Source organism: Branchiostoma floridae, chromosome 14 (genome assembly GCF_000003815.2).
Source record: "Branchiostoma floridae strain S238N-H82 chromosome 14, Bfl_VNyyK, whole genome shotgun sequence".
Taxonomy (NCBI): Eukaryota; Metazoa; Chordata; class Leptocardii; order Amphioxiformes; family Branchiostomatidae; genus Branchiostoma; species Branchiostoma floridae.
Window position 1 is genome coordinate 3414104 of NC_049992.1, and position 13480 is coordinate 3427583.

A 13480-nucleotide genomic window follows, 5' to 3' on the forward strand; every position below is an offset into this window, starting at 1 on the left:
ACCAATCCAAGATGGCGGCGCTGTCTGGAAAATCAGACGTTTCTTTCAGTTAGTTTGTAAGTTTGTTTGTTCCGTTTCAGCTTTTATTTCTTGTACCTGAAGGTGATAGGTGCTGCCACTTCTCTTCTTCCTCTCATTGTTATCTTTACTTTCTTAACTTTTGCGGCAAAAACGCCGTTTCTTTATTAACATGATGAGTGGAATAGAGCACTGTCAAGAGGAGGTGAGGGTGAACTAGATATGCTTCAATCTATTCTTCATCATTCAGGACTATACTGTTGCTTAGGATCTTTGGCTTCTCTGATAAGCCTTTAGAAATAGGAATCCTTTTACAAAAATCACGAAATAGTCATGATTGAAGTGCGTATTGTGGACTGCAGTGAAGTGTTTTGCTGTCAGTGTCAGATGATTATTTTTTAGGCAGACAGGTTGTTGTTTTGCCCTCTACCCTTCAACTTCAAGACAAGTAACCCCCTACCCCCAGATGCTCAGTTTGCACCACAGGCACTACCTAACCTTTGCTGAACAAACAGTTTTAGAAAAGAGACACAATTTGCAATATGACTGTTTGTACTAAATAAGTTAAACGTTGGTTTGTGGAAACTAAACTCCATATTCTTCTATCATAATATGGTTGTCCAAGAGTAAACAAATAGCGAGACAGTATTTTGACATCAGCTATCAGTGCAGTTATTGTTCATACATGTTTCTTTATGTCTTATACATGTACATATACTCTAGGTATATATAGATATAATGGCCATGATAACATTGTAATACAAGTGTCCGGACTGAGTGACAACTTGAATCATACAAATGCACAGCACGCCATTGTCACTATCGGTCGTACAGCCCTCCCACGGGTCACATTGAGTTGTAAGTGTTAGTTGTTTAAAACTATCTCATGAGAGATATGATAATCACTAAAAAATCAGTCTATGTCACTATGTGGTCTGGTAGTACATCAATACACCACAGACAGGGACATCACAGAGCAATCATACTGAAATACATGTTGTCTCACTAAGGAGCGTCTGCATGGGGAGTCCCGACAACGATTTATGCTGAATTCAGAAGCCCCTACGTATTACGCTAAATGAAGGAAGGCAATTACGCTAAATTTGGTTGCCTTGCTACGAATTATGTAGATAAGATGGTTTTCCCTATGAGTTACGGGAAATAAAAATGGGCTGCCTACACCTTACGGAAAAGAGCATGCAGACCCTCACTAAGAAGTGACAAGTTGTACCTTTCAGGGCCACATGGAAGAGGACAGTGGAGAGTTCCCAGGGCTGTATAACAGGGAGAACGACTTTGCAGAGGTGGATATGGAGCCAGAACATGGTAAGGGTAGCTATATACTATGTAGGCTTGTAGCTGCTACACACGTGCAGGGGTCAAAATTATCCTGAGAGTCTCATTCATGTAACTTAAGTTGGTGTCAGTTTGCAGGCAACTGAAGAAGGTGTCATAGCAAGTTGGATAAAAGACCTTTGGTATGGTGGTACATGTATCAGGGAATGCTAACTTCCCAGTAGAGACGGATCATCTTTGAAGAAATTAAAAATAGAGTGAGAGAATAAAGAATTACAATTACTAGTATAATGCTATGCATCACAAAACTAGATATGATTTAAATGCTAGTGTATTTACAGGAAATATTTCCATATTGCAGAACGAAATTTTGTTGACATTCTGCATTATTGCAGAACACTGACCTTTGCCCCTATGATTGACAGATGAGGAGGAGGAGAAGGAGAGTCTGAAGAAGAAGGATAAACACAAGAAGGACAAGGCGCCGGGGTACGTGGCCTTCGAGGAGGAGGATTCAGACGAAGAGTGAGTCTATCTTGGCTATCTTATGTCTTAAACTTCTAGGTCAAGGCAAGACTCCAGTCAAGTCTGTTTTAACTGTTCTTATGACATAATTGTGGGAAGTTAAGTGTTTTCTTAACTTATCAAAGATTAAAAGAATACTTTAAGTTGTCAAAAGTACATGTATCAAAGTCACTTAAAGTAGAAAACTGAAGACTGATCCCCAAATATTTTTCTTGATCAGTTTTGTTGATGTCTAACCATCATTGTGTAAACCTTTCCTTGTGTGAAAAGATTTCTTGTTGGTTATGATTGAGCCCATAAAGTTTATAAACATGCGAATGACATGTGAATAACTGTCTTGTGTTAAATCCCAGGAGCCCCAGTAAAGGAAAACGGAAGGGTTTGTTTCGCAACCGCTTCTCTCAGAACTCCAAGAGGAAGTTCAAAGACAAGGAGCGAGACAAGGACAAAGACAAGGAGAAAGAAAAGGCTAAGGAAAAGGAGAAGGAGAAAAAGGAAGAAAAGTCTCATCATAAGGTATTCTCATCATAATATATTTTTTCTCGGTAACAAAAGTTGTAAAAAAAAAGATGAATATACTGTATATAGTAGTTAATGAATGAGCAGTCAACCAAATTCTAAGTTTATAGTAAGATGCCTTTGTGAGATTTTGTTTTTACATAAAGACAAGTTGGTTCTTTTCGTGTTGTTGAAATGTTTATACAAATGATAACTATTACAAATTTAAAGTTTAACATAGTTTCCCCCATCATTTAGGTGTATTTGTGACAGTTTGGCAATGTTGAATCTGTTCTGCATTAAACACACGATGTATTTCTTGCACAGAAGTTTATAAACACCTTTATTCATATTAGGATAGGAACACTTGTATCCTGCCTCTTAACTTCATTTCTGTTTCACCTTTAGGAGAAGGAGAAGAAGAAGTCCTCCAGCCTGCCCCGAGACCTGACCCCAGACATCTTAAGATCCTACAGCTTTAAGGAGAAGTCTGGGAGGAAGCGGGAGGCTAAGGAGGCCAAGTCTCCGTCCCAGGCACAGGCTCTGTCAGCGGATGAACTCAGCTCACCGGCCAGAGGTGGGAGAGGAGCTAGGATAGTTTTTGCATTTCCAGATAGCTGTGCAAAAGCTAGGTGTAACAGGTTGTGACAGTGTAATTTAACCAGCTGTTGCCATGCCCCGTGCCTGTGAAGCTGGTGTGTTACGCTGAAGGGGGGTCATACCAGCTGTATAGAGACAGATACAGATACAGGCCACACCAGTTTTATTTCTTATTTTTGATACACAAAAAAACACCTTCACGTTTGATTTAGCGGTAGTCATAGTCAATGGAGCATTTGTGATCGTTTAAGTTTGCAGTTGAAACAAGGTACAAACAATATGACTACTAGTAGGCAAAATACAGAATAAGCATTTTTGCAGTGGTTTTGAATTTGCACTAAAGGGATCACTGAAAAAAAAAAAAATGCATGGCCATCCGTGCAACCAGCATCCCCGGATGATGATAATGATGAAAGCATTAAACCATCATAAAAATGTCAAAATGGACAGTATGGTAATGTATACTCTAAGATAACCATGAAAACAGAATCTGAGGAAAAGCCTTTACATTGGTATACAACATTGGGAGTGAATATAGTTGGGTTCAGCACTTTTTTTTCTTTTTTTTCTAGAGCCGCCCCAGCCCATCTTCGGGATCCCCCTGGATGAGGCAGTGGAACGGTCCAAGCTGATCGACGGGATCGAATTACCAGCCATCTTCAGAGACTGTCTGGACTTCATAGAGGAGAGAGGTATGGAACTGTCTACAGCAGTCTACTAGTATTACATTACAGAACTGTAACCACATATATGTTAAAGATGAGACACATTGTATTGCCTTAGACAGTACAGTTGGACAAGAGAAATGTGAATGTGGTCCAGGTGAGAGATGTTTTTCATCAGTATGTCCACCTGCAATCAGTTGTTTTCCAGCTATATGTATGACATGTCATTAGATATTTTATACCTGTGTGTCTTCCCTATCCTTAGATGTTTCTCACCTGTCCTTTATTAGCTGTTCTTCATCTGTCCTTCGATATTTCTCACTCTCACACTCACTTACTATCCAGTTTATTGTCCTTGTCAGTCGAGGATTATTAGACATGCTTGCATGTAAATATGAAGCCAGTCTTGATGGCAACTTCCCAGCTACATCTGTCCTCTGGTATTTCTCACCCATATATCTCACCTGTTCCCAAATCTCACCTGTATATCTCACCTGTCCCCAAGTATTTCTCACTTGTATATCTCACCTGTCCCCAGGTTTGTCTACAGAGGGGATCTACCGTATCTCACCCGTGAAGTCCCAGGTCGACGCCCTGCGTGCTGCGTATGACCACGGTGAGGTTGTCGACCTGCAGGACCATGACCCCCACACGGTGGCGGGCCTCCTGAAGACTTACCTGAGAGAGTTACCTGACCCTGTACTCACCATGGAGCTGCTACCTGGGTTTGAAGATGCTTCAGGTGCAAACATGTTCTGGTCTTGTTGTTTCCTTTTAGCAACTTGCAACTAGACTGGCTAATACCCGTCACATTTGGCGAAAATCGATCGGACGTCGATTCTGCGGCAATTGCCAAGCCTTGCTTATAATAATGACTTAATTGCACAACAATTGCACAAGGTACAAAGTATGGCTTATATGTGACAGGGACGGCTTTCAGGTGAAAAATATGCGCAACCCTCTCTCGATCTTAAAATTTTAAATACACGTATGGCCGATATTCCATCGATACGCCCGAAGATCGTGGATAATGTGACAGGGGTATAATGACTGCCCGAGGTGGAAATCCCTTTGTGGACAGACAGACTGTTCCTATGGCTACTACATATTGCGTTGGGACTGAGTAGTAGTAGAGTAGAGAGAAACTTGCAACATCTTACTCACAGTGAAACATAAGATGCACAACTTCAATGCTGGGTGGACAAAAGTACTGTAATTGCAGAAACGTTCGCGGTTTTCGCGGTGGCAGCTTCACCCAGTATTTCTAGTTCTAGAACAGTATATTATGAATGATAACACTTCTGAAAACAATTCTATCAGGTTGGTAGAACTTTGAAATTGAAGCTTCTTTTACACAACTAGTAAGGTCTCAGGTGCATACGTCTTGATACCTACAATGTACCTTCCTCTGACTTTCTGACTGGAGTGCTGCTTCGAAATGTAATTAGGTGAGACATTACCGGTTGTGTGAAAGAAAACTCCACTATCCAATGCTAACACAGTTGCACCATGCTCCACACCTGTTCCAGCCCTACCTGGTGAGGATGAACGAATCGCTGCGCTGATCCAGATGTTATACCAGCTGCCTACCTGTAACCGTTTACTGATCACCTGGCTCATACAGCACATGGTGCACATCATGGACAGGGTACGTACACACCTGTTTGTTTGTTTGTTTGACGGTCGAACAACACTGTACTGGACGTCTTGTACCAATGTCTATCTCACTTCTATCCCAGGAAGCTGAAACCAAGATGAACCTACAGAACATCTACATCGTGCTGAGTCCAACACAACATCAGCCATGCTCAACACTTTCTTATGTATCTGATGTGTTATTACATTACTGGATATATTTGTGATAATGAGTATCTTCCTTGTTTGTCCCTTTTAGGAAGCAGAAACAAAGATGAACCTACAGAACATCTCCATTGTGTTGAGCCCAACTTTCAACATCAGCCATGCTCAACACTTTCTTATGTATGTGATGTGTTATTCCAGTGCTGGACATCTTGTGATAATGTATATCTTACTTTTCTTTTCCCTTTAAGGAAGCAGAAACCAAGATGAACCTACAGAACATCTCCATCGTGTTGAGCCCCACACTGAACATTAGCCACCGGGTTCTCAATGCTTTCTTCTCGCACCACGATCAGCTGTTTGGAGATGACGGCATCAGAAAGTACGGAATTACATTTATTTTGTATGCTTAGTAATGTTAGCCTCTACCATGCAGGCTCTGCAGGTCACTGGAAAAATAGGAGAAATAGGCCAAATAAGACAGAAAACACTACAGAGGAGTTAGATAGCCAGGGAGCACAGTTTGCGACCTAAGGAGCCTTTCCAGTGACCTGTGGAGCCTGGTAGACTTACTTAGACTTAGGGGCTCCCGTCTGATAGAGTCTATAGTAATGTAGTTACTGCTTGAAACTGAACATTGTTTTGCCTATTTGTTTTATGTTAAAAGCAGGTAAGTGTAAGACTAAGAGAAGGAAGGAGGTGTGGGCTTGTAAAAAAACCTTTTTATCTTAAGGATTAGACACATGATCAAGTTTACTTCCTATTGTGGTTTTGTAGTTGTTTTTCTTTTCTGCTTTTGGTCATGTTATCAGTCTTTTTGCACAGCTTTTTGTTTTGCTCATAATTCGTTTTGTTGAAAAAAAAAGGGGCGATACTGTGGACAGGCAAGGCAGCAGCGCTGGTATTTTTGTGGTTTAAAAAAAAAGACCACCTTAATGTTCTGTAGTACATACATGTTTTTTTGGTTAATTCATTGTATGGGGACTGACATCATTGATATATATACATGCGACAATATTTTTCCTTTTGCTCTTGGAGATAATTTTTTATGACATCATGTTTATAAGCACCACAACGTACACAAAACAACATAAGCCATATCCAAAAACCCCCTAACCTGCACTCAATGTTAACTTAACAGTGTATAATGTCACCGGTCCACTGTATGTACATTGTGCATATATAAGTATTATAACACTTTCATGCACATATTGTGTAACTGGTCTTAAAAGAGTAAAGTTGAACCAGAGAGGTTGAAAGTCAGAGAGGTATGAGCAGGTAACAACACAAATATCTTTTCTCTGTTGTATGGAATCACTGTTACAGTTGACAATGTTTTTGTTGTTCATAACTTTGTTCATTTATGTCAAACCATATGTTTTTTTTTGTGTGCTAACGAATTTATGCATGTGTGTGTAAGCATATGTGAAATGTGTATTTGTTCTTATGACATTAGTACAGTGCAGTGCATGTGTGCTACTGTGTATGCATGTGTAGTGTATATGTGCTAACGCGTCCAAGTATGCATGTTTTGGACGCCAGCATGTTATCAGGCCGTTAGCCAGGCAGCCATACATTACAGGCGTACATTGTAGGGCCTGTTAAAAAAATAACTCAAATTGTACGGCCTTACATTGGGAGCAATGACAAGCATGAAATTCTGATTGACCAGGGATGCTACAGGTCACATGTGTCCTGTCTGACAGTGAATTTGCTTCATTCCCCTAAATTTGCACCTCAAAATGTGGGAAATGGTGTTTGAGAGAGTTATAAATTTCACAATTTTCTGAGTGAGGATGTCCCCAGACCCCCTGCAATACTCCCACCTTCAGCGCTCACCGAACGGCAAGAAATTTGGACATCCTAGCTACATGTAAAAGCCTGCATGTAATGTATGTGTGTTTTTTGTGTACATGTATGTATATTCATGTACAATATGCATGGAGTGCATGTGTATTGTGCATGTATATGTATGTAGTGTGTTGTGCATGATTGTACAGTCTGCATGTGAGCTATGATGTGTGTATGTACATGTGTATGTGCAGTGCAGTGTACAATTCATGCATGTGTGCTTTTGTGTGTGGATGTACATGTATGATGTAATGCATGTGTGAAGGGCACAATGCATGTGCTCATGCATGTACAATGTATGTTGCATGCATGTGTGCTATCCTGTGTGCATCTGTGTTATGCATGTGTGTCGTGTGTACCTATGTCATGATGTGTGCATGATGTCTAATCCATTTGTGCACGTGCATGTGTGCTTACCTGTGTGCATGTGTGTTGTGTGCACCTATGCCATGATGTGTGGATGTGCACACGCGCATGTGTGCTAACCTGTGTGCATGTGTGTAGTGTGCACCTGTGCCATGATGTGTGCATGTGCGCACGTGCATGTGTGCTAACCTGTGCACGTGCTTGCAGGGTGGGCCGTCCCCTCCGATGGGAGAGCTCTACCATGAACTTGGATGACATTCCCGACAGCCCCAGGTAGTGTTACTCACACAAAGGAGGTTTTAAAAGACTTCTAAACCTTAAAGGAGGTTTAAAATGGTTTTAAGTCTCCTTACTCACACACCACTTCCCTCAACTTATATGTATCTGCTCAATAACACACTCCCCCCTCAACTTACCTCACTCATAACACACTCATAGCTTAACTCTAACCTTATCACTCTGCTAACACATCAGTACATTTATCATCATTCTAACTTCCTTGTCCTCACATTTAACACTGTAACGTTATACATGTACAACACCTTGCTGGCAGCTTCTTGTGTATGGTACTGAAGAAGGGTCTTGATGGGTAGAAGGTGCAAGTCATCATCTTTCTTTTCTTTTCTTTTTTTGCTGTGCATTTTTAAGTATCTCAAGAAACTTTGATTTGTTTTCTGGGATATCTGTGTCATGCTCTACCTTTGTGTGGGTTTTCCACTTTTTTTATATTTAGTCCCACCTTTTTTATAGTTTGTCTTTTTTGATTGTAGACGTTGTAATATAAAATGTGTTAAGTGTACAGCCTTTTTGCAAAACAAAACTTTGGTGGAACTGCAGCAATAGGAGGCGCTCCTGCAATCCCTAGGGTCAAGGTGATGTGAGGAATGATAGGTAATTGTGTGCCCAGTTCTATAGAGGAGGAACTGCAGCGGTAGGAGGCGCTTTTGCAAACCAAAGTGGTAGTGGGGGGGCAAGGGTCATTGTCATGGTGATGTGAGGAATGATGGGTATCTGTTTGCCCAGTTCTATTGAGGAGGAACTGCAGCGGCAGGAGGCGCTCTTGGAGCAGCTCCACTCGGAGCTTGGAGCCGGAGTGGAGGATCCGGAGAAGGAGGAGAGACTCTGGGAGGTGCAGCGGATCATCACACAGCTCAAGAGACAGGTGAGGGTTTTAGACCTGCTTCTTACATCTTAAAACAGGTTTCTTAAAGTTGCTGGAAGGTGCAGAGAATCATCACACAGCTCAAGAGACAGATGAGAGTCTTAAACCAGCTTCTTAAAGTCTTAACAAGTTTCTTGAAGATGCTGGGTGATACAAATGATCATTACACAACTGAAGAGACAATAGACTTAAATGTGCTTGTTACATCTTGATTCAGTTTCTAAGTTTATGTTTAAGACAGAGTCTTTGGTCTCTTCTAGGGTCTTCTTCTCCTCTTAACTGCATTTCAGTAGGCTCACATGCAGACCACCACTTCCTGCAGTCTCTTCTATCCAGTGCATGTTTCCTCACTTCCTCCCAAGTGTAAGGCCCAAGCCTCAAGTCCTGCATGCAATTCACTCGTTGTCCTGTCTCTTTAGCCTCTACCAGGCTTCGTGGATCGGTGGTCTAATTGTAGAAAATGGCCAAATAGAGTCAATAGTGCGCTAGGGGATCGGCCGGCCAGAAAAAAAACATTATCCTCTGAGTCACCACATGGAGATTATCATGGTGAGGATTTCTGGCGGTCCGTCTCCCCTAGGGTACTATGACTCTATTTGGCCAATTTCTACAATTAGACCACTGATCCACGAAGCCTGGTAGAGGCTACTGTCTCTTAATGTCTTTTATTGTGTGTCTGAATACAGCTGAAGCGGGCCAAAACAACCTACGCTTCATCTGCTGCCAAAACCAGCACCAAACAGAAGGAAAAGGAAAGCAAACCAACAGAGACCAAACCGAAGGAGAAGGACACAAAAGAACCAGAGACTAAATCAGCTGCTATAGAGAAGCCAGCCGAGGAGAAACCAGCAGAAAAGAAAGTAACTGAGAAGAAACCAGCACAAAAGAAACCAGCTGAGAAGAAACCGGCAGAAAAGAAACCAGCACAAAAGAAACCAGCAGAAAAGAAACCAGCTGAGAAGAAACTAGCTGAAAAGAAACAAGTTGAGAAAAAGTCATCACCAGCTGAAGCAGTGAAGCAGGAGGAAAAGAAGGTGGAAGAAGAAAAAGAAGAAGAAAAGGAAATCGAGAAACCTTCTGACCAGAAGGAAGAGGTTAGCATTGTTGCTAAGGAGGAGGCAGAAGAACAGAAAGAGAAGGAGGAACCGGCAGCAGCTGTGGAGGCAGCAGTGGTCCATCAGGAGGAGGAGAAGGAGAAGATGAAGGAACAGGAAGAGGAGGAGGAAGATGATGGTGAGAACATCACAAAACTCTGGATACTTTGTTTTAAGACAAATCCATCTCTGCTGCAACTGGATAAGATTTGGAAATTACCTCCAGATGTTTCAACTGACATCTGTCATTCTTCTCCGGTGGCACTGACAAAGGAAAGTGATGGATGTCAGTCAAAACGTCCAGAAGTAATTCTCAAATTATATCCAGTTGTTGAGACTTAATGCCATTGTCTTTAACTATTGTTTGATCGATATGTTGAAAGTGTTGAAGATGGTACAAGGTGTAACTTTCTCCAACGTACTGAACATTTAACGAGATGCTGAGACTTTGTAGTAACAGAATGTATTGACAATGTAATGTGTGGTTGCTTGTTCTAAAGAAGAGCTGGAGTTGTTACTAGAGGAAGTGGCAGATGTCACTCAAAATGTCCAGAAGTAATCACATCCAGTTGTACAGATTGAATCATCATTCAAAATGTTTACCTGGATGTCTAACCTTTGTCAACATACAGGACACTTTCTTTAACAAATGGAAAGTAGCTGTAAGTTGGTTATGACAGAAAATATTGATGCATATTATGTTGTTGCTTGTTCCACAGAAGAGCTGGAGTTGTTGCTGGAGGAAGAGGCAGCCCTGATAGCTGAGCAGGAGGAACTGATGGCTCTACAGACCAACCTGCAGTCCAGAATAGAGAAGGAAAGGTGAGGCAACAAACTTACAAAAGTTTTTCTGTTAACCAACTAATAGTTAACTTGTCCGTTAACCACACATTCTTACCTAACTGCTAGCTGATGGCTCTACAGACCAACCTGCAGTCCAGAATAGAGAAGGAGAGGTGAGGCAACAAACTTACTAAAGTTTTCTGTGTACCACACAAGAGTTAACTTTTCCCGTTAACCACACACACTTACCTGACTCATAGCTGTGCTGATGGCTCTACAGACCAACCTGCAGTCCAGAATAGAGAAGGAGAGGTGAGGCAACAAACTTACAAAAGTTTTTCTGTTAATCAACCAAGAGTTAACTTGTCCGTTAACCACACACACTTACCTGACTGATAGCTGATAGCTCTACAGACCAACCTGCAGTCCAGAATAGAGAAGGAAAGGTCAGACTGCAAAAAAATGTTTTTATGTTTCACAGAAACTTACAGTTGTATGCATACCTGTAGGGTCTTGTTAAAGTTACTAATATATAACAAGGTAAAAGTACGCTTTCAGGAAATATGGACATAATCACTTTCCCTAAAAAATACACGTACTAGTACCTTGTACTCTTTGAGCAGAAAATGAAAATTATAATTTCACACTCTGGTAAGTTTATTGTTGTCCATTTGTATACAGGACAGTAATTGACCAGTTGAAAGGGGTAGACAGGATCAAGCCATAATGCTATGATTAAGTAGTAACAGTTTTCCTTGTCTGTCCTATTTTTCATATTTTATAGAACAGAGATTGTCTAGTTAAAGGAGGTCAAGAGACAGTCAAGGCAGTAAATAGCTTAGGACCAGAGCAGTAGTAATTCTCCCTTCTCCATACAGGACAGAGATTGACCAATTGAAGGAGGAGATCGCCGAAGCAATGAACAGCAGAGAGACAGCGTCGCCCCCACAGCAGAACGGGATGCACAGCAGCAGCAGTAACAGCTCAGACAACAGCAGTGACAGCAGCAGTGTATCCTTTACTACAGACAAATCACAGTCCCAGCAACTTGTTGATCAATGTATCATGGAAGCTCATCTGTGTTTGTAGTAATCATAGTACAAAGCTAAACTTTCTTCCCACATAAAAGTACACACAGATCAAATTTTCAATGACCACTGTCACCTTCTTCAGGATCAATACTGATGACCAATCACTTCGGAACATAAACTCGTGAGAGTTACAGACAAGTATCTCTCTTATCAACACATGATCTAGCAGATATGTGTTGTCAGCAAATGGTCAAACGTGCCAGCAAGTTTATAACGGCCACAGTCTCTGTTCATATTGATCAATGATTATAGTGGTTAACGAATTCCTGACATATTTAGAGTTTGTGAAGGGAACTGGACAAAAATTGTGTACAACTAGACAGAATGACCTTGACTGCATCTTCAGGAGGATGAAGAGGAGTTACAAGACATCCTGGATGACCTTGTCAAGGAGAACCAAGAACTGGAGGTAACAAAAATGCTGCATCTGCCTGAAAATTCAAATCAAATAGAAGCTTTCTAACAAACTCCTTGATAACCCATTCTACCATGGATGTCTCACTGGCCTGTATTTCTGTTCCACGGACCAAAAACTTAGACCTGAGTCTTTGGATTGACAATGTAATTGATAATGCTGTATTTAAAAAAAATGCAATGTTACAAAGAAGGATTTGTTTGCATGAGTCCTTTGATTTCCCTGTTTCTTACCACAGTCCAAAAAATCTGGACCCAAATCTGGCAATCGATTGTGAGTGGTACTGTGTTCAACTGAAGTTGCCAATCTACTACTGAACTTAACATCTCTTTTTGTTTCCGTTACAGACCAAAAACTCGGACCTTAGTCTAGCGATCGACCGTGAGCGCCAGCGCTGCATCCAGCTGAAGGTACAGATCAGGATGCTGCAGAGAAGAGAGGAGCTGGGATGTGGGGAGGACGGACAGACTACAGATGGTTCTGTAACACGGCCAGTCACTGTGGACAGGGAGACAACGCTATAGACAAACTTAACACTAGCTGTATGGTATATGTCATCATATATTATTTGTTTGTTCGTTTTTTATTATTTTTGATAGTTCAGAAGTACTAGACTACATTCTGTCACTGCAGACAGAGAGATAATGCTACAGACAACCTTTATGGTATAACCCATAACATATTATTTGTTTGGTTTTGTTATCTTACAGTATAACACTAGCACATCAAGCCACTATGGACAGGTAGAATACCTTTTAGGCAATTGCAAACTTTCTCTTTTCAAGACATTATCTATAACATTTTGTTGGGTTTTGACAGTTTAGGTGGACGATGTGCAACCCTTACCAGCAATGTGCTGGTTGGAGTATAGCTGCAGCTTATTCAGCTAGAGCCATTCTGATAAGACGGGCTTTGACCCGTATAAGGAAGGGCAGGTAACCAGTTTGCTTGGTCACAAGCAAAGACAATTCAAGAATCTTTGTATGTCTAACAGATATATTAAGATTCCTGAACATACATGTACAAGAAAAAGTTCTTTTGAATAATGTGGTATTTACCGTACATTCGTTAAGAAGTTCTTTTGAATGACATGATGTTTAATGTACATTTGATAACAAGTGCTGCCAACATGCATAGCAGTACATTAAAATGTATAAACTGCCTCTGTAAGGTAAGCTAAAACTATGTAGTGTTTAACGTGTAGATGTGCAATAATACAATGGAAATATAACGCGATGAAAACAAGAGTCTCTACAGAATGATCCCCCTCCTTAATCATGCAACTCTAAGGGTCAGATAAAATGTAACGGAGATAC

The 13480-nt window shown here is 41.0% G+C and overlaps 1 protein-coding gene across 1 annotated transcript; it reads left to right on the forward strand.

Moving 5' to 3' along the window:
• The first annotated feature begins 54 nt into the window (after positions 1 to 54).
• Positions 55 to 13392, forward strand: LOC118430903 (ralA-binding protein 1-like). The gene is made up of 16 exons (XM_035841934.1): positions 55 to 223; positions 1257 to 1344; positions 1740 to 1839; positions 2193 to 2355; positions 2746 to 2914; positions 3510 to 3629; positions 4141 to 4344; positions 5132 to 5250; positions 5654 to 5784; positions 7827 to 7892; positions 8643 to 8781; positions 9468 to 10014; positions 10595 to 10697; positions 11537 to 11669; positions 12096 to 12158; positions 12512 to 13392. The coding sequence occupies exons 1-16, from the start codon at positions 191 to 193 to the stop codon at positions 12686 to 12688; spliced, it is 2355 nt and encodes a 784-aa protein (XP_035697827.1). The 5' UTR covers positions 55 to 190; the 3' UTR covers positions 12689 to 13392.
• Positions 13393 to 13480: the final 88 nt, after the last annotated feature.